The sequence below is a fragment of the Impatiens glandulifera genome, chromosome 3 (assembly GCF_907164915.1).
Source record: "Impatiens glandulifera chromosome 3, dImpGla2.1, whole genome shotgun sequence".
Lineage (NCBI taxonomy): Eukaryota > Viridiplantae > Streptophyta > Magnoliopsida > Ericales > Balsaminaceae > Impatiens > Impatiens glandulifera.
Genome location: NC_061864.1, coordinates 23,199,306 through 23,219,141, shown reverse-complemented (window position 1 = coordinate 23,219,141; position 19,836 = coordinate 23,199,306). Strand labels below are relative to the sequence as shown.

General features: G+C 28.2%; 1 protein-coding gene across 1 annotated transcript; it reads left to right on the top strand.

Annotated features, from left to right (window-relative positions):
* The first annotated feature begins 14,377 nt into the window (after positions 1–14,377).
* LOC124930018 (high affinity nitrate transporter 2.4-like) lies at positions 14,378–16,338 on the top strand. Its single transcript, XM_047470388.1, has 4 exons — positions 14,378–14,781; positions 14,938–15,289; positions 15,477–15,592; positions 15,669–16,338. Exons 1-4 carry the CDS (start codon positions 14,378–14,380, stop codon positions 16,336–16,338), a joined length of 1,542 nt encoding a protein of 513 aa, XP_047326344.1.
* Positions 16,339–19,836: the final 3,498 nt, after the last annotated feature.

The window sequence follows — 19,836 nt, the reverse complement described above, 5'->3', positions numbered from 1 at the left end:
TAGGACGCCATCTCGAGTGTTAGATTTTAAGACACTCTATGAAATATTATTTCATGAACCCCCTTTCTATGATAATATTCAAGTGTTTGGATGCTTGTGCTATGCCTATGATTTGCATTCTAGGAAAGACAAGTTTGCGAGTTGGAGTCGTAGATGTATGTTTGTTAGATATCCATTAGATAAGAAGGGATGAAAGCTTTATGATTTGGAATCAAATGATTTTTTTCGTGAGTCGAGATGTTAATTTTTATGAAATTGAGTTTCCTTGGGGTGTTAGTGATATGAGTATGGTGGATGACCTTGAGGAGTCTAGTGTACTAAATTTACATGTTGAGCCTCTAGTTTTGGTGTCGGGATGTGCCAATAGTGATAGGGGTGTTGTGCAAACCGAGCTAGTGTGAGCCGAGCTAGAGGGACGGGATTACGAGAAAGAGCCCGCTACAGCGTATCCCAATAAGGAGACCTAGCGGTAGCCCGCTGGAATCTCTACCCGGGCTCCTCCCGCGGACCCCTCCTACTCCTCTAACACTTCTGCATCTTTCGGTTCTTCCTTAGAGTTCTGTTTTAATGATTCAGAGGTGCAAGATGAAGCCTTAGGCGGGGGTAAATGCACTCGGGTTCCTTTTAATCGACTTCGAGATTATGTTACTAATGTGATTCACCAATCCAGTCCACCCCCTCTTCAGCCTCACTCACATGGCTCTAATATTATCTCATGTAATCGTTATCCTATTGCACATGTCTTGAGTTATGATAATTTCTTTGTTGGTCATCGGGGTTTTCTTGAAGCTGTTACTGCAGGTACTGAGCCTACCTCTTATCGTCATGCTTCCTGGGATCCAGGCTTGCATGAAGCTATGCTTTTAGAGATACGTGCATTGGAGGCTAATGATACTTGGAGTATGGAGACATTTGCATCTGGCAAGAAGGCTTTAGGCAGTAGATGGGTGTTTAAAATCAAGTATCACTCCAATAGAATCATTGAACGCCTCAAGGCAAGTTTTGTGGTCTTTGGCAATCATCAAATGGAAGGTATTGACTATTCTGACACTTTCGCACCTATAGAAAAGATGTTTAATGTTCGTACATTGTTAGAAATTATGGCTGTGAAGGGGTGGATATTACATCAGATGGATGTTCATAATGCTTTCATTCACGATGATTTAGTAGAGGAGGTGTATATGAAACTTCCCCCTAGTTTTGAACATAGTGAGCCTGCCAAAGTGTACCGCCTGCGTAAGTCACTGTATGGTTTAAAATAAGCACCACGGTGTTGGTTGGCTAAACTTACATCAACACTACTTGATTATAGTTTTCGCCAGTCCTACTCTGACTATTCTTTATCCTCTTATTAGAAAGATGGATATCTTTATTTATGCTTGGATATGTTGATGATTTAATTGTTTCAGGCTCAGATGAATCCCAACTAGCTACTTTTAAAACTTATCTCAGCACTTACTTTTATATGAAAGATTTAGGAGTGTTGAAGTACTTTTTGGCATAGAAGTGGTCCAAAGTGATAAGGGGATAGCCTTATGTCAAAGAAAGTATGCACTAGATATCATAACAGAGTGTGGATTATTGGGTGCTAAACCAGCGGGGTTCCCACTCGAGCCGAACCATAAGCTGGGTGTCCCCAAGAGTTTGGTGCTCATAAATGTTGAGCCCTATAGGAGTCTAGTAGGATATTTGATTTATTTGTCTTTCACTCGACCTAACTTGGCATATGATGTACACATTCTTTCTCATTTTTTTACAGGAACCATGTCAGGCTCATTGGGATGTAGTCCTTCGAGTGGTTCGATATTTGAAGAATGCTCATGGTCAAGGTATTCTTTTGCGCGCCGATGTGAAGTTTAAGTTGACTGATTGGTGTGATTCTAATTGGTCAAGTTGTCCTACCACCAGGGGTTCTACTATTGGTGGCTTGTTTTTCTTTGAGATTCTCCTATTTCTTGGAAGACCAAGAAGTAGGCTATTGTATCCAGATCCTCTGAAGCTAAGTATCGTGAACTTGCTACTTTGACTTGTGAGTTAAAGTGGTTGAAGGGGTTATTGGAGTTTTTGGGAGTATCACATTCCGCTACTATACCAGGTTTATTCTGACAGTCAATCTGCGTTACACTTAGATCATAATCCTGTGTTTCATGAGCGCTCAAAGCATATTTGACTGTCATTTTATTCGAGAGGCTATTATTGATGGGACTATTACTGCTTCCCATGTTGCTACCTCTACTCAGTTAGTTGATATTTTCACTAAACCATTAGGGAACTAGCAGTTTGATCCTATATTGTTCAAGTTGGGTATTTGTAATTTGCATGCTCCAACTTGAGGGAGGGTGTTAGATTAAATTGTATAGTTAATCTAATGTACAAATATCTTATACGGGCATGTGTATAGAAGCCCATTAGGTTTCATTAGGTTTCATTAGCATCTCTATATATTTGTAAACTCTTCATTATTATCAATCAAGGATTATTATTTCCTAGACATACTTAAGCATAAAGTAAATCAAAATTAAACCTGCAAAACATGCACATAAACATTTACAAAAGTCCTTATATGTCCTACCCTTAAATGAAAAAGTTTTAGAATGACAAATAACTCAATGAAGACATAACATCCTAATAGTTATTTATCAAGCAACATGTTTATTCCTCCATCTTTTTTTTCTTTTTCTTTTATCAAGCAACGTGTAAAAATTTATAAAAAAAAATAATTTAAATTATATATCAAAATATAAATAATCAAATTTATAAAAATAATAATTTATAATATATATCAAAATATAAATAATTTAGTTTATATAAATAATAATTTAAATATATATCTATATATATAATAAATTTGAAATTTAAAAAAAATTAAAAAAATAAAATAAAATAAAAAAACTGAGTTTGAATAGTAAATTAGGTTAGTTTGGGAATAAATGAACAAACTAAGTTAGTTTGGGAAAGTGAACGCCAAACAAGGTTAGTTTGGGAAACTGTTCATGAACCTTACACTAGAACCATCATCACTATTAAAGAACACTATTATAAGAACTAACATGATTTCCGTTCGATTCAAACGGACAAATATATAAAAAAAAATCAAAATTTCTATATAAAAAAAATTGAATCACACTATATAATATATTAACGGTTATTATATTTAATAGTTTAAAAATATTTAATCAAATGCAATAAACATAAATTTACATAAGTTTCATTTTTTATATACATCTTTACACGTGAATTATAAAAAATTAATAATCATTTAAATTTTATTACATAAATTTATCATTAAATTGTGTTTGACATTAATTTTATAATTTTTATTAATATTAATTTGTGAAGTTATCTAATATCAAATTTATTATAATTTTTCTTTATAAATTTTTTTTTTTAAATACAACTAAAATAAAATAATACAAATATGGCCATTTATTCAAAATTTTAGTTTTTTCGTTCTATTAATTTAATTAAAACATTTCTTTTTTAGTGAATTATCACAATATCTTAAATTGGCAAAAATAATATTTGAGGAAAATATGTTTGTATTTTTTTTCTCTTTTGTACATAACTATTTCAGCTTCTACTATATCCTCTGAAAAATTTCGAAAACAATTTATTATACAATAAAAGTCAAAATATTAATTAAAATATATGTGAAATGTCTATTAAAAAATAATATTGAACCAAATTTTTATGTCAACACCATAAAACTCTTGTTTCAAAACTACATATATATTTATACTTAAGTGTTATTATATATAAAATTTTATTTTGGTTAAACAATAACATTAATTATTATTTTTATTAAAAAAATAATAATTCAATTTAATAATATTTTGTATAAAAATATATATATATTTATAATAATATTATAAATTGAATTAATAAACATTTATCATATCAAAATTTAGAGTTAAATATATTTTGTATTATATATATATATATATATAATCTATTTATTATATTTTTTATTGTATATATATATATAATTAAAATATTAATATTATCCATTCAAATAAAATTTTATTTATAGTTTTATTATAACATATCTTATTAGGTTTTGTTATAGAAAAAAATTAATAATAAAAAAAATAAAAAAAAATCTAAATCCTTGGACACAAAGAATTATCGGTTCCTCTTGATTTCAAATCCTCGTTTTCTTCTGCTTCCCATTTTTCTTCAAATCAAGATCGAATTTTTTCCTTTAGGTCTCTCTTACGTCGTCGTCCTCCTCCTTCATCGCGTCGTCGTCCTCCTCCTTCATCGCGTCGTCGTCGCCCACCTCCTCTTCTCGTGCTACTTATACCTAAGGAGAAATGAGAGTCAATTTAAGAAAGACATAGACCTAAGGAGAAAAGAGAGACGAATTTGATTAGAAATTCATATAAAATGTGTAAAAATAAAAAATTATTTTCTTTTCTAAATCTACGGAGATAGAGAATACTCGTTTTTCTCTTGATTTCGAATACTCGTCTTCATTCGCTTTCCATTTTTTTCAAATCAAGATCGAATATTTTCCTCTATGTCTCTCTTGCGTCGTCGTCGCCCTCCTCCGTTGCGTCATCGTCGTCCTTCTCCGTCACATCGGCGTCGACTTCCTCATCTTCTCGTGCTACCTATACCTAAAGAGAAAAGAGTGTTGATTTAAGAAAGACATAAACCTAAGGAGAAAGGAGGGACGAATGTAACGCGAGAATTTGATAAACCGTGAGAATTTGATTAGAAATTCATATAAAATGTGTAAAAATAAAAAATTAATTAATTTTAATTTTTTATAAAAACTTTTCAAAATCTAAAGGTAGAGAATCCTCGGTTTCCTTTTAATTTCGAATCCTCGTATTCATTCGCTTCCCATTTTTCTTTAAATCAAGATCGAATATTTTCCTCTAGTCTCTCTTCCGTTGTCGAGGCCACCTACTATTCTTGTGTTAATTATACCTAAGGAGAAAAGAGAACGATTGTATCGCGAGAATTTGATGAAAAATTAATATAAAATGTGTAAAAATTTCGTAGATATCACCCTAAATTTTTAGTTTTAAACATCATTACATATAGTATCTTAACATAATCAAATCAGAAAAATTCTAGGAAACCCAAACGATGACAAGTTCATAATTTTGCTTAATAACGAATATGACAAATATTACAAATCCAACTATATAAATATGACAAATTCATAATTTTGTTTAATTGCTATACAAATTAATTTTACTACCCTAATATTGATGAAGTGACTCATGAAATTAAATCTTCCTTGTATATAATACTCAAAATGGAAATAAAAATGATAGAACATCTAGGCTCATAAAATCAGCATTCAGGCTCTTCTAAGTGCTCTAAATCCAGATGATCCGATGTATAGCAAAGCACTGGAAGACAAACTATTGAAACAGGTTTTTTTTTCTTCTAAACATATGAAACATAGCAAAATTATGACTTTATCAATATTCCTTTGACTGAAGCTCGTTAGTATGAGGAAAACATCTTTGATCACTCTTTATCACACTAAATCCCTTGACATGTGTATATTGACAATATAATAAATAATCTTCTTCAAGATTACTCACAATTGTACCCACTAATAGTTTACTCTCCAAAACATCAACAATAGAGTTTTCAGTTTGTCATTCAATATTTTTTGGCATGATAAATTTGAGGCTTCTTGACTGGAGTGTCTCTCCAACTTTTCAAAAGAGACTAAACTATCTTCCATTTTAAATCAAGAAAGCAATTGAATTTCTGAAATCATACAAAAATTTAAAGCATAAGAAAACTAAAATTGAAATATTTCAATCACATGATAAACAAACTGTAATTCATATCTAATTCAATTTCTTACAAATAAATATAACTTAAAAATGCATTTGGGATCTCAATTCTTTATTGTCGACAAGCCTAAAAGGGGTTAGGGTAAGTAATAATTTATTTGAACTTTTATTTGATCATCACTTCTCAAAGTTCCCTGTTTCAATCAAAATCTAAACTTAATAATTATATAATTTACTTTGATGACTAATTTCAATATTACCCTAAATATAATCTTATTATAAAACATATATCTAATATCATATTTTCATCAGCTAAATAAAATGGTTTGTTTAACAGATAGTGTAACAAATAATTTAAAATAAATATATAAGATAGGAGATAATTACATATGTATACATATGAGCTAGGAAAGAGAGGAGGTTTTGCAACTCTACATTGATTAACAGCTAGCGGGGATTAGAAGACGATCGACAACAGATAGGCGGACGATGATTCTAGTGCAGCGGCGAAGAATATGATCATATATAACTAAACAAGAAGACCAATTTTTGAGAGGCGGAGGAAGGGTTAGCAGATCTGAAGAAAGAAGATTAACTGAAGAAAGAAGAAGATGACGGCACAGGTGGCTGGGGTAAAATGTTAATACTTTAACTCAGTTTAAAGGCAGTAAAATAAATAATAAATTATGGTTACTATATTTTACCTGAGTTTAAACTGCAGTCAAATAAAAAATAAACTATGGTTATTTTTGTTGGGTTTAAGGGTTAAGAATAAAATTATAAGTGTCAACTAATCAATGGAATGAGGGCACTAATTCAAGGGGTAGCGTCAAATTAAACACGGCACATGTGGCTAGGGTAAAATGTTAATATTTTACCTCAGTTTAAACTGTAGTCAAATAAAGAATAAACTATGGTTATTTCTGTTGGGTTTAAGGGTTAAGAATAAAGGTACAAGTGTCAGCTAATCAATGGAATGATGGCACTACCCGAAGGGGTAACGTCGAATTAAATACGGCACAGGTGGCTGGGGTAAAATGTTAATACTTTACCTCAGTTTAAACTACAGTAAAATAAATAATAAATTATATTTTACCTGAATTTAAACTGCAGTCAAATAAAGAATAAACTATGGTTATTTCTGTTGGGTTTAAGGGTTAAGAATAAAAGTACACGTGTCAGCTAATCAATAGAATGAGGGCACTACCCGAAGTGTAGCGTCGAATTAAACACGGCAGAGGTGGATGGGGTAAAATGTTAATTAATACTTTATCTTAGTTTAAACTACAGTAAAAGATAATAAACTATGGTTACTATATTTTACCTGAGTTTAAACTGCAGTTAAATAAAGAATAAATTATGACTATTTCTGTTGGGTTTAAGTGTTAAGAATAAAAGTACACGTGTCAATTAATCAATGAAATGAGAGCACTACCCGAAGGGTAGCGTCAAATTAAACACGACACAGGTGGCTGAGGTAAAATGTTAATACTTTCCCTCGGTTTAAACTGCAGTAAAATAATCAATAAACTACGATTACTATATTTACCTGAGTTTAAACTGCAGTTAAATAAAGAATAAATTATAGTTATAGTTATTTCGGTTGGGTTTAAGGGTTAAGAATAAAAGTACACGTGTCAGATAATCAATGGAATGACTACCTGAGGGGTAGCGTCGTCGAATTAACCGCTCTCTAAGAAATTGAACATGGTCATTTTTGCTTTATCTATATTAAGTTTTTTATTTTCTTATATTTTTTTACAATATATTAATTTTGTAAAATATATTTTTGGTTATTATATTTCATGTGTATTTCCTTTGCTAAACATGTGTATTTATAATTATTTGTTTTTTTGTGATCAAGAATTATTTTGTGTGATTAGTACAATCTCACTAAAAGCCTTACTAGTGATATCGAATATTATTGATATTTATCCTCTTAAGAAAAACTTTTTATCAGTTTAGAAATCGATGAATTATCTTCTTTTTTTTAATTCTTTTGAATATAAAAGATAATCGATTTATAACCAAAAGATACTAAAAATTAAAAAAAAGTTTAGAAGACACCAAAGGTCAATTTATTTATAAAAGCAATGGTGTACATATCATGCCTTACATACTTCAAAGTGAATAATTATGAACTAATAGTATTATTATTTCTAGCTACACATAGAGGTTGAGGATCAACATGAATTAAGGTAAAGTCAATTACATCTTTATATTTATAATAAAAAATTACCCTAGTATGACCTTTAATGACTGTATTAAAGTTAAGGCGGCATATACCTGTGCTGGCGTCGAAATAAACAGGACCCATATTGATTAAGGTTGCATGTTCTAGGCCATGACACCAAAAGATTATATTTGTTTGAGCGCAAGTACATGTATTAACAATTGTTGCTTCCCATATGCTTGGATCCTTTATAGTCTTTTCTAGTCCGAATTGTATTGTATTTCTCGAACAAAATTCGTTTGGCTGGTCGATGCCTATCAATTACAATTTCAATATAAAGATGATGGTCAATTATAATTGTATTCATGTGTTATGGTGCCAAAATTGTTCATTACACAACTAAGTTAATTAAGATGGTAGCAATCATACCTTTAATTTGTCCCACCATTCCACCTGTTTCAATAAAAAGTAAATTAGACATTTTCTTGAGCATTGTGATCATTGTTTGATCTTGGGTTTTGTAAGATTATTTTAGGTTTTATTTTAAAATTATGGATATGATTTTTAAAGATAAATTATTAAAATAATTTTATATTTAAAATATAAAAATAATAAAAGGAAAAAAAAATTTAATATTTTAATTAATAAATTAAGTAATTCGATTGTTAGAATATAATGACATAATAAATAAATTATTTAAAAAACTGCAAAACAACAACCATTCAAAAAAATCTTCGAAATCTTATCTATGAAAAATATAAAGTTTGAATTTGAATTGAAATTTATATGTTTGAAGAAATAATAGAATTATAATACTTAATAAATTTATTTACATTTTTTTGTTCAATTCTTTATTAATAAAATATTTAAATGACACTTTCTTAAAATACAGTGTAGATTGACACTTTCATGAATAAGACTGGTTGGGTTTTGAGTGATTCAAGTAATCCAAAATAATCAAAATTTTCTCCTCCCCACTTATTCATTAAATTAATTATTTTATTTACCAAATTATTAAAAAAAAAATTTAAAAATTATTTTTTATTTTATTTTTATATATATTAATAACTTTTAAATTTTTTAAAAATATATATATATATATATATATATATATATATTATAACCTACTCGAAATTATATTATTTATGAAATAGAAATATATGTACCAGCAAATAGTGCAAACAAGAGCAGTACACGTAGAAATTGCATTCCTTCCATTGTGAATATTGAAAAAAAAATATATTTCTCTTTTTTATTTTGTATCTCTATAAGAAAGCAATGCCTTTTATAATGAAAAAAAAGTAGTACATTTATTAATTATGATAAAGTTTCCTTTCCAATTTAATATATTTTGGTAATCACTCAGATATCTCTCAATATATTAAGATTCTGACCACACTTTTTGTAAGTATAAAAACTTTATTTGATAAAAAAAATGGATGATGTGAGATTTATTTAAGATAAATTAATAAAAAAAATTAAAATTTTAAATTCAATAAAAGTAAAGTAAATATATTTTAATATTTTATTAATAAATTAAGTAATTTAATAGTTAGAATAATAATAATGTGATAAAGAATTTATTTTTAAAATTTTAAAAAATCAAGGTTTGTTTGGATTAATATAAATAATTTAGTTTTATCATTAATCATTTAATTAATATTCCCTCTCATTTGATGAGATATTTATTTAGTAAATATTTTAATAATTATTTTAAATAAAAATGTATTATAAATAAAAAAATGCAATCTTTTTAAAATTTAAAATAAAATAATTATTAATTTTAACAATTATAAATAAAATATATAAAAATAAAAATTATTAATCTTATTAAAAATCATTATTTTAAATATTTTATCACTTTTTATTCTATAATAAATTATTTAATTAAAATATTTAACATATATTGTAAGAAAGAATTATAAAATGAATATATGATACTTGTCTACTAGTTTATAAGATTCTAATACAGTAGTTCCTTATTTTTATTATTTTTAATTAAATAAATATAACATATTTTGGTCAAATTTATATATATAACCAACAAATTTAGTTTATAACTAAATTTTACATCTTTACTCAAATTCATAAACACTACAAAAATTACAATTTAATCAAACACCTTATGATAGCCTTAGAGTTCAAAATTCTAATTTTATAAATAAGGCATTAAACGTAACCGGTAAAAAACAAGATTTTCGACAATTAACGTGAAGCGTCCTAAAATAATCTACAGGCATATTAAAGACCGGGCAAGTCGGATTTTGAAAGACAATAAATGGGAAGATTTTGGGCATTTTCAAAATTCGAACTATAGAGTATAAATTAGGCTTAAGGGTTATTAGAGAAAAAAGTTAGCGATTGAAAGGAGGGAGGATATAGAAGAAGAATTTAGAATCAAGAGCACATGTACAAATTTCCGCCATCAACAGATGAGCTCAATTTTTAAATTTTTAGAGATTTCTAAGTAGAGGTTTAAGCTTGATTCTAATCTATTAGAAAGTTTACCAGGGCGGAACCAAGTCCAGAGACGAATACAAGCACGAGCTGAGGTGGGCTTAAGCCCACCACTAATTAATTTTTTTATTTTTATTTTATATATATATATATAAAAAAGAAGTTAAAATGCTATGCAGGCTATTTCCCTTTTCCAGTTTTTTAGTAGTTTGCAATCAAATAGTTTTTTTAGATTTATTTTCCTTAATTCTCATTTCATAATTTCTCTATTCTCTAGTTAGTTTTATCTAAATATGAAATGTTTAATTTTTTAATTCCTAAATAGGTTGAATCCCACCATTTTTTAATATTCTAATTTTTTGGGTAATTTTTTTTTTATCTTTTTATGCATATAATTATTATAAATGATTTTATATATATGTTTATCGAATGTATAATAATGACAATGTGTCCTTTTAACATCACTTAGTCCATTTTTATACTCAAAAAATTCATTCAACTGATTTAATAGTAAGTTATTAATTTATAATGAGGTTTATTTTGAAAATTTCATAGGAAAACATTATTATTTTGAAATATGAATTGGTGCGTTATAAATTTGATGCGATGCAGAATGTAAACGTTTTTACATTTGTTGAGTAGTGTAAACAATTGATCGATAATGATTATCTTGTTTTAACACTACATGTTTCTACTATTGATAAAACATTTTCAACAATTAAAAATGTGAAGTCGGAAATCCGTAATAAAATGAATGATATTTTCTTGTTGATTACATGACACTCTATATTGAATTAGATTTAACTAAGAATATAAAAATAAATTTTATTATAAAATAGTCTTATTCTTAAAATTTCATAAAACTAAACTTATTTAAACATTATAATATAATATCTTATTTTTTTATAAATATATATATATATATAATTTTATTTATTTTAAATTCAAGCACACATCTACTATTATTTCTAAATCCGTCCCTGTCCAAGTCTAAAATGTTTTGTATGTATTCTGACAATAACGACGGGAAATACGGTTGTTATTGATATTTTTCATCGTTAAAGGGTAATAGCGACAATTAACCTTGTTTATTTTGTTTGTTTACTTCATATTATTATCATGATAGCCCGGATACATTTTTTGGAAAAATTTAGTCCGGGTAGAGTTTAAATCATGAATTCGCCCCCTTACAACCGAGTTCTTACTTGTTTGCTTTCTTCTTAATTGTTCAATTTGATTGCACTACCTAATTCGAAATGTGATTTTACAACTTTCTGTCGAATTAGATTCTTGTAATTCAACCCAAATCAATTTCACCCAATTTCGAATTTGAAAACTAAGACATTGAATCATCATTCTTGGGCCCGAGACAGATGATCCAATAAAATCTTAAAATCAATTTGTAATAGGTTACGATAGTTTTAGAGTAATTGTAATCACTATTACCTATCTATTTTGTTAATTCATAAAAAAAAAAATAGGTGAAACTACTATTGATCGGATTTTTTTATGAAGGGTAATGAATTTAGGACAGATTGAGATCGATATAAGACCATAATACGTTAATTAGCATTTTTCCGATCAGCTAATTATCTCCTAAGGCGACAAATACTCTCGGTGATATTAATTTTTTTCTTCACCGAAAGTCATATCACCAACACCTTCCAAGAGCGTTTGTCGCCCTCGGTGAAAACTATCACCGAGGGCATATAATAAAAATAATTAAGTTTTTTATTCTAATTTTGCTCAATAAATATAATGTTAAAAAAAATAAAAATAATTAATTAGAAAATATAAAAAATTATATAATATATATTTATGTAAGGAGAAAAAATTAAAAATTAATTAATTAGAAAAGATAAATTAATATTTTAGTTATATATATTATATAAATATATTGTCTAATTTAATAATATAGGAAAAAGAAATTAATAGTTTAGTTATATATATATATATATATTACATTTAAATATATTACAAAATTAATCTTTAAATAGATTATATATAAAATATAATTCAAATCAAATATATTTATATAAGACCTTATAGGAGACAAAATAAAAATAAATAATTAGAAAAGAAATTAATATTTTTGTTATATATTATATTTAAATATATTGTGAATTAAAAAAAAATTAATATTTTAGTTATATATTATATTTAAATATATTGCTAAATTAGTTTTTAAATAGATTGTATATATAATATATTTATATAAATTATTAAATTATTAAATAAAATAAATTATATAATATATATATATATATTATTATAATAGTGATGAGAGAAAAAATAAAATAAAATAAATTTATTAAGAAACGAATAATAAAAGTAAATAGGTTATTTATGATAGGTGGACCCAATTTAATTAAGAAAGTGAAATTAATGTTTTAGTTATATATATTATATTTAAATATATTGCGAATTTAAAATAAATAAATCAATAGAAAAGAGAAATAAATTTGGTCTTATATATTATATTTAAATATATATATATATATATATATATAATTAATTTATAAATATGTTATATATATAATTAATTTATAAATATGTTATATATATAATATATTTATATAATTTATAAAAAAAAATCAAATTTAATAAGTTATATAATATATATAAAAATTAAATTAAATTAACTTATATGAAATAAAAAAATAAAGAAATTAATTAAGAAAGGAGGGTAAAATCCAATTTTATTTTAGGAGGGTTAATGAAGAAAGTGAAATTATGAAAGGATAAAAATTATATGATGAGCTTGGATATTAAACCTCAATATTAATTTATTAAGGGTTTATTATTTATATATATATATATATATATATTATTATAGTCTTACTTAATTTAATCTTTTTCCTAATCTTCTTATTCTCATAATAATAATTTTTGTCATTTTTTTTCAATATATAATATTTATAATCATTTTTAATTGGGTTTAAGTTTTATTACAATAAGAATCTATATACAATTATTAAATAATATATATACTCAATTGTTGTAATTAATTTTAATAAATTAGTGTTTCAATATATTTAAAAAAAAACAATAATATAAAACTATTTTGATATTTTAATTATTGATTTAATATATTTTCTTTAACTAATGCTTAATATTAAGATGATAATTTATTTTAAAAAATCCAAATAAACCACATTAGTCGACAAGCTCTATATATTGTTAAGAAGACATGATATTGTGAATACAACTAGAAACCTTGAAATGAATTTTTTGACGGGGATAATGTGCCAAATCTAATTGTGTTCTTATTTTTTAGTGTATTTCTCGCCATATCATTTTGTGTATAGCATATATAATTCAAGATAAATTTTATCATTAACTGTATTTAAATACATATTTTCTCATTAAAATTTTGACATTATCTCAGATATATTAAAAATTTTGATTTTGTAGAAATAAAATTAAAGAAATTAAGCCCATCTTGTGATTGTAGCCATCTTCTTGTTAAGTTCGTTGTTGAGGCTCAACAATGAAAAGAGTTATTTTTTTTTTTTGAATAACGCGTTATTCGTTCAATACTTCAAGAATAAGTCAACTTATTTAATTTTTTAATTAAATGACAGTTGTGGGATGAACTAAAGTTATTATATTAAATTTGATGTGTACTGTTAATTTCTCTAACATAAAAATAATCATAACTATGTAAGCAAAGACAATATTCACAAATCATAATTTATATTTTGTTTATTTGCTGTAACATAGAATGAATGATGAGAGCAAAATATTATCGAATGATTTGTAGATTAAGATAATGGTAAAAACATGATATTAATATTGGTGAAACAAAAATAAAAATTAATCTCAACCAAAATTCAGAATATGTTATAAAGTCGAACCACTTCCTTTTTACCCATCTTATATTCACTTTTTCTTAATATACTTGCATTTCTATTTACTTTCTCAAATTACTCACATTTCTCTCTTATAAAGCCTATCAAATTTTTATTGAGATGTGTGAAAGATGGCGGAGAAAGAAGTTACAAAGAAGTCTGGACCAGAAGTGACTTTCACCGTCGCAAAATTCTCTATCCCCGTGGACTCGGAGAACAAGGCAAAGACCTTCAAAGTATTCTCTTTGGCGAAACCCCATATGATAACGTTCCATCTGGCATGGACGTCTTTGTTCACATGTTTCCTCTCCACCTTCGCCGCCGCTCCCCTCATCCCTGTAATCCGTGACAACCTTAACCTCCGCAAAATGGACATAAAGAGCGCCAACTTAGCTTCCATCTCCGGTGGCATATTTTCCAGGCTCGCCATGGGTCCGGCCTGTGACATCCTCGGCCCACGCTACTCCTCCGCAATCCTTATCATGCTCTCCGCCCCTGCTGTCTTCTATATGTCTTTAGTTACTTCTGTCAACGGGTAATTACAAGCAAATTTCACCTTAATCACTAATACCTGATCCATATATAATGTAACTCAGTGGTAAGAATGTTAAGAGAACGCCTCAAGGTGGGAATCATGATTGTGAGGTTGAAACAAAAAAATATGATTAATTAATGTAATTACTTCAATTAGGTTTGTAGCAGTGCAGTTCATGATCGGGTTCTCTTTAGCTACTATGGTGTCGTGTCAATATTGGATGAGCAGCATGTTCAATGGAAAGGTTATTGGGATCGCAAATGGCACTGCGGCCGGATGGGGTAATATGGGCGGCGGGGTGACCCAATTTTTTATGCCAATGCTCTACTTGAAGATTTTCCAAGCAGGTTCCACACCATTCACAGCATGGAGGATTGCTTTCTTTGTGCCGGGGTTGCTTCAAGTGTTCATGGGTCTCTTGGTCCTAACCCTCGGCCAAGATCTCCCCGATGGCAACCTTAGCACTCTCCAAGATAAAGGAGATGTTATACGAGACAAATTACTTAAGGTAATTAATATTAACCTAATAAAAGAGTAAATGATTGATACCTATTTTTGAAACGATTAAACCATAACTAAAACATCTAACAACCTTAAAAACAAAACAAGAACAACTCAACATACATAAGCATCAATATCGACCCACACGAAGATCAAACACTAACCATTTGTGGGCGTTTTGGAAAAAAAAACAGGTATTGTGGTGTGGCATGAGAAACTATAGATCATGGATCTTTGTTCTTCTTTATTGCATGTCACTTGGAGTAGAATTAACCACTCAAAACGTAATTGCCCAATATTTCTTTGACAGGTAACAATAAATATATATTCCACTTCTCAATAGAATTTCAAATATTTGTTTCACACTATTTCAATCTACATTGTAGTTTTGACCAGTCGCTTGACACGTCCGGTAATATAGCAGCGATGTTTGGCATGGCCAGCATATTGGCCCGACCGATGGGAGGCTACTTGTCCGATATCACTACCCGTCGTTACGGCATGAGAGGCCGTTTATGGACCTTATGGGTCCTACAAACCCTAGGAGGCCTCTTTTGTATCTTATTTGGCCGGGCCAAAACACTAAATTCATCGATCTTATACATGATCCTTTTCGCGATGGGTGAACAATCCGCATGTGGGGCAACGTTCGGTATCATCCCTTTTATCTCTAGGCGTTCATTGGGGGTGATATCGGGTATGACTGGGGCGGGTGGGAATTTGGGGTCGGTTTTAACCCAATTGATGTTCTTTAGTGACAATTCAGACTCGGCGGAGGGGTTTACAAAGATGGGATTTATGATTGTGGGTTGTACGTTGGTGGTGGGGACCGTGCGTTTTCCTCAGTGGGGTGGAATGTTGTCTCCTCCGTCGAGGGATGTTGGGAAGTGCAATGAGGAGTATTATTATGGGTCGGAATGGAATGAAGAGGAGAAGCTTTTGGGTCTTGACCGGGCCAGTATGAAATTTGCTGAAAATAGTCGGTGGGAGAGAGGAGGGTCGCTGGTTGAATCCCATTCGACGCCTCCTTCTATGATACAAGCAGCTTCAGTCTAGAGAGAAACAACTATTTTAATGACACTGAAAATACTTTGTTTTATTTTTCATTTGGATGTGCTTTAGATTAATAAATTATACTACAAATTATGCCATATTTATGACCATAAGTTTGAACTTTTCAATGTTAAAAAATATTTTTTTTATTAGTGTGTATATAATAATTTTGTTTTATAATTAATAAAAAAACATTTAATTAATTAAATATTATGTAATTGTATATTGAGGTATTGAGCAAGGGCCGGCTGCAAATGGGTCAAGCTGCTGGTGAGCTGCTCGATCAAAGTTCGGCTTGAGCTTGACTTTGATCGAGTTCGAGCCGAGCTCGAGCCGGCTCGTTTAATATTCGAGCCGAACTCGTGTTCATATAATGCTTGCTCGACGGCTTGTCAGCTTTTTCGAGCCTGATAATATATAATATATTTATTTATTTATTTAATATAAAAAAAATTAAAATTTAAAACAATTTTTTTCTCTTTATTTTTAAAGCCCATATAGAAGGCCCATAATCCACATTATTATATTATATTGTCATAAAACAAAACCCTAATTTCTAATCCTAATTTCTAATATATCAATCATAAGTGATTCTTCATCTTTTTTCTTCTTCTTCCTCATCTTCACCATTTCTTCTTTCCTCTTGTTCTTCCTCTATCTTCACCATTTCTTCTTCTTCCTTCTTCACTATTTTTTCTTCTTTCGTCTTCATCATTACTTTCACTCATTCATAATAAGTTAATACATTTTTTTATGTTATCTCTCATCTACACTATTTCTATCATTCATTCATAAGAAACCTACATGTAAATTAAAATATATTTTCATTTGTACTATAGTTATTGCTCATACTTTTAAATAACTTTGATTTTTTTTGTATTATGAGTAAATTTGTGCTTATATAAAAAACACTATTATGGTAAACAATATTATATTATATATAATATTAAAATATTAATATATTATATATAATAAAAGATAAAAAAAAATGTTAGTATATATTTTGTATATATTATGAAGAGATAAAAAAAGGTTAGTATATATTATATATAATATGTTGAGAGAAAAAATGAATTTATAATATTAATAATATATTGTAATATATAAATAAATTAATAGATTTTTTCTATAAATAAGTCAATAAATTCTTGTTATATTTGTACCCAAATAATTTAATTATATATAATAATATTGAATAAAAAATAGGTTGAATTTGTTTTTGTCCGTATCTCTTTTAAACCTTAAAGTAAGTTAAATTTTAGTTATTTGTTTTAACATGTATTTTTTATATTAATTATTTTTAAACTTAAATGCAGGTAGGTGTACTTGTGTTATGCTTGAAGAACGTGACTTAAAAAATATTAATATATTGAATGTTCAAACAATTTATATAGTATTGTACTTTAATTTTAGAATTTTATATTTTAGAATTTTGACTAGTAATTGTGGTTGAATGCTTTTTGGATTATTATGATTTTGGAATTTTAAATAGTTATAATTTTTTAATATTTTCAATTTTAAATATTATGTTTTAAATGTTGAATATGTACGAAAGTTTGATATTTCATTTTGAAAATAAATTTTAGTTTGAGTTCGAGCTTGAATTCGAGCTTGAGTTTGAGCTCGAACTCGATCTTGAATTCGAGCTTGAGTTCGAGCTTTTCGAGTCGAGCCGAGCTTATAGGTAAATAGTCGAGTCAAGCTCGAGCTCAAATTTATAAACTCGTTCGAGCTCGAGTTCGAGTCGAGCTAATAAATACTAAATCGAGTCGAGTTCGAGCTTAAACAAATTCGAGCTCGACTCGACTCATTTGCAGCCCTAAGCAAGGCGGTCAAAATTTAGAGTTAACTCTTAAAATCTTACGATTTTACGATTTCACATTAGGCTAACGAGTCTGATTTTAAGTAAACTCTTAAATAGGTAAACTCTTACGATTTTAAATTTACGATAATAAGATTTTATGAATTTATAAATAACTTTGATTTTACGATTCTATACGATTTTACTATAAAAAAAATAAATTTATATTTAAAAATTAAAAAATAAAGTTATTATTTATTTAAATAAATTAATTAATATAATTAATTTTGTAAGTATAAATTTTTATAGTGTTATTTATTTATTATTATTTTTTTATTCATTTTATATTAAAATATATAATTTCTTAAAATTGGTTAAGTATAAAATACTTAATTATATATATATAAATAATAATAATATATAACTATTATTTTTTCAAATTAAACTCTTACGATTTCATGTAAACTCTAAATTTTACGAGTTTACAACTAGATAATGATTCTACGTAAACTCTCAATTTTGAGAACCTTGGTCTTGAGTATCTAGGGGAAAGATATACCCTTAACGATTGCTTAGATTATGGATGGCAACATGACCTTACCTACCGGTAGAACGGTCAGACGGGCCAACACATGGCGGGACGGGCCTACCCATCAAACCCATCATTTAACGAGTCGACGACGGGTCGGCCCACCATATCGGCGGGCTAAAAATTTCCCAACCCAACCCAAGGTGAGTTGCGGGTTAGGCGAGCCAGTCTGCGGGTTGTCTCACGACAAATAAAAATAAATAAAAATCATTAATAGTTTTAGAAAATAAGAGTTCAAGAACATGATCAAATAGTCATAATACACACCAAAGAAGAATTTTGTCTATCGTTACACATTAATTGACCAAATAATTCCACAAAATAACTAAACTTTGAAATTTTCATAAAATAGAGATAAGCGGCATATGTCTATAATGCTATAAATCATATTAGATTTTTTTGCCAACCCGCGGGCTAACCCAAGTCCGACCCGCCTAGGCCCGCGATCCGAGTGGGTTGGCCCATGTAGGCCCACTTCTAAATGGGTAGCTAATATTTCAACTCAACTCGTCTAAATTGTTTGGCGGGGCGGGCCAACCCAACGAGCCTAACCCAAATTGACGGCTCTACCCATCGGTTAGTGAAATACTCATTCTCGAACCCGATTTTCATTTCACTACCCGACCTGACCCTAAATCCGATGTGTATCTCTATTTATATCCCTATCCTAAATAAGATATTCTCCAAGTTCTTTCTCTCTCAAAATGTTCTATCTTTTTGCATCTGCAAAAAGGCTGACTAGGTAGTAGTGTGACAATCTAGACTAGTGCCGCGCGAGACGAGAAAATATTAGGTACCGAGTTTCATCCTGTGACATTAGTCTTACTTTTTTTTTTTAATAAAATATTAATACAAAAGTTTAAAAATATTTTGCTATCTAATTCATAAAATATAGTTTGTCTAAATTTTTTTAAAAGAAGTTAATATAAAAATTTAAAATATTAAATTTTATGTTTAAAGTGAAATATCAAATTTTATTAATTTAGTTGGTTATGTTATAAGTTTAATATATATATATTTTTAATCTTTTTTTTTTTTAACTATTTGAAGATTTATATATAATTAACGACTCCGTTAGTTCGACATGCTTTATGTTCTTAATAGAGACTAT

What these genes read in the sequence shown, in the direction of transcription:
- LOC124930018 (XM_047470388.1), top strand. Translation starts at nt 14,378, where the DNA reads ATGGCGGAGAAAGAAGTTACAAAGAAGTCTGGACCAGAAGTGACTTTC. An exon ending in TACGAGACAAATTACTTAAG is followed by an intron (nt 15,290 to 15,476) that starts GTAATTAATATT and finishes AAAAAAAAACAG; the next exon opens with GTATTGTGGTGTGGCATGAG. An exon ending in GCCCAATATTTCTTTGACAG is followed by an intron (nt 15,593 to 15,668) that starts GTAACAATAAAT and finishes TCTACATTGTAG; the next exon opens with TTTTGACCAGTCGCTTGACA.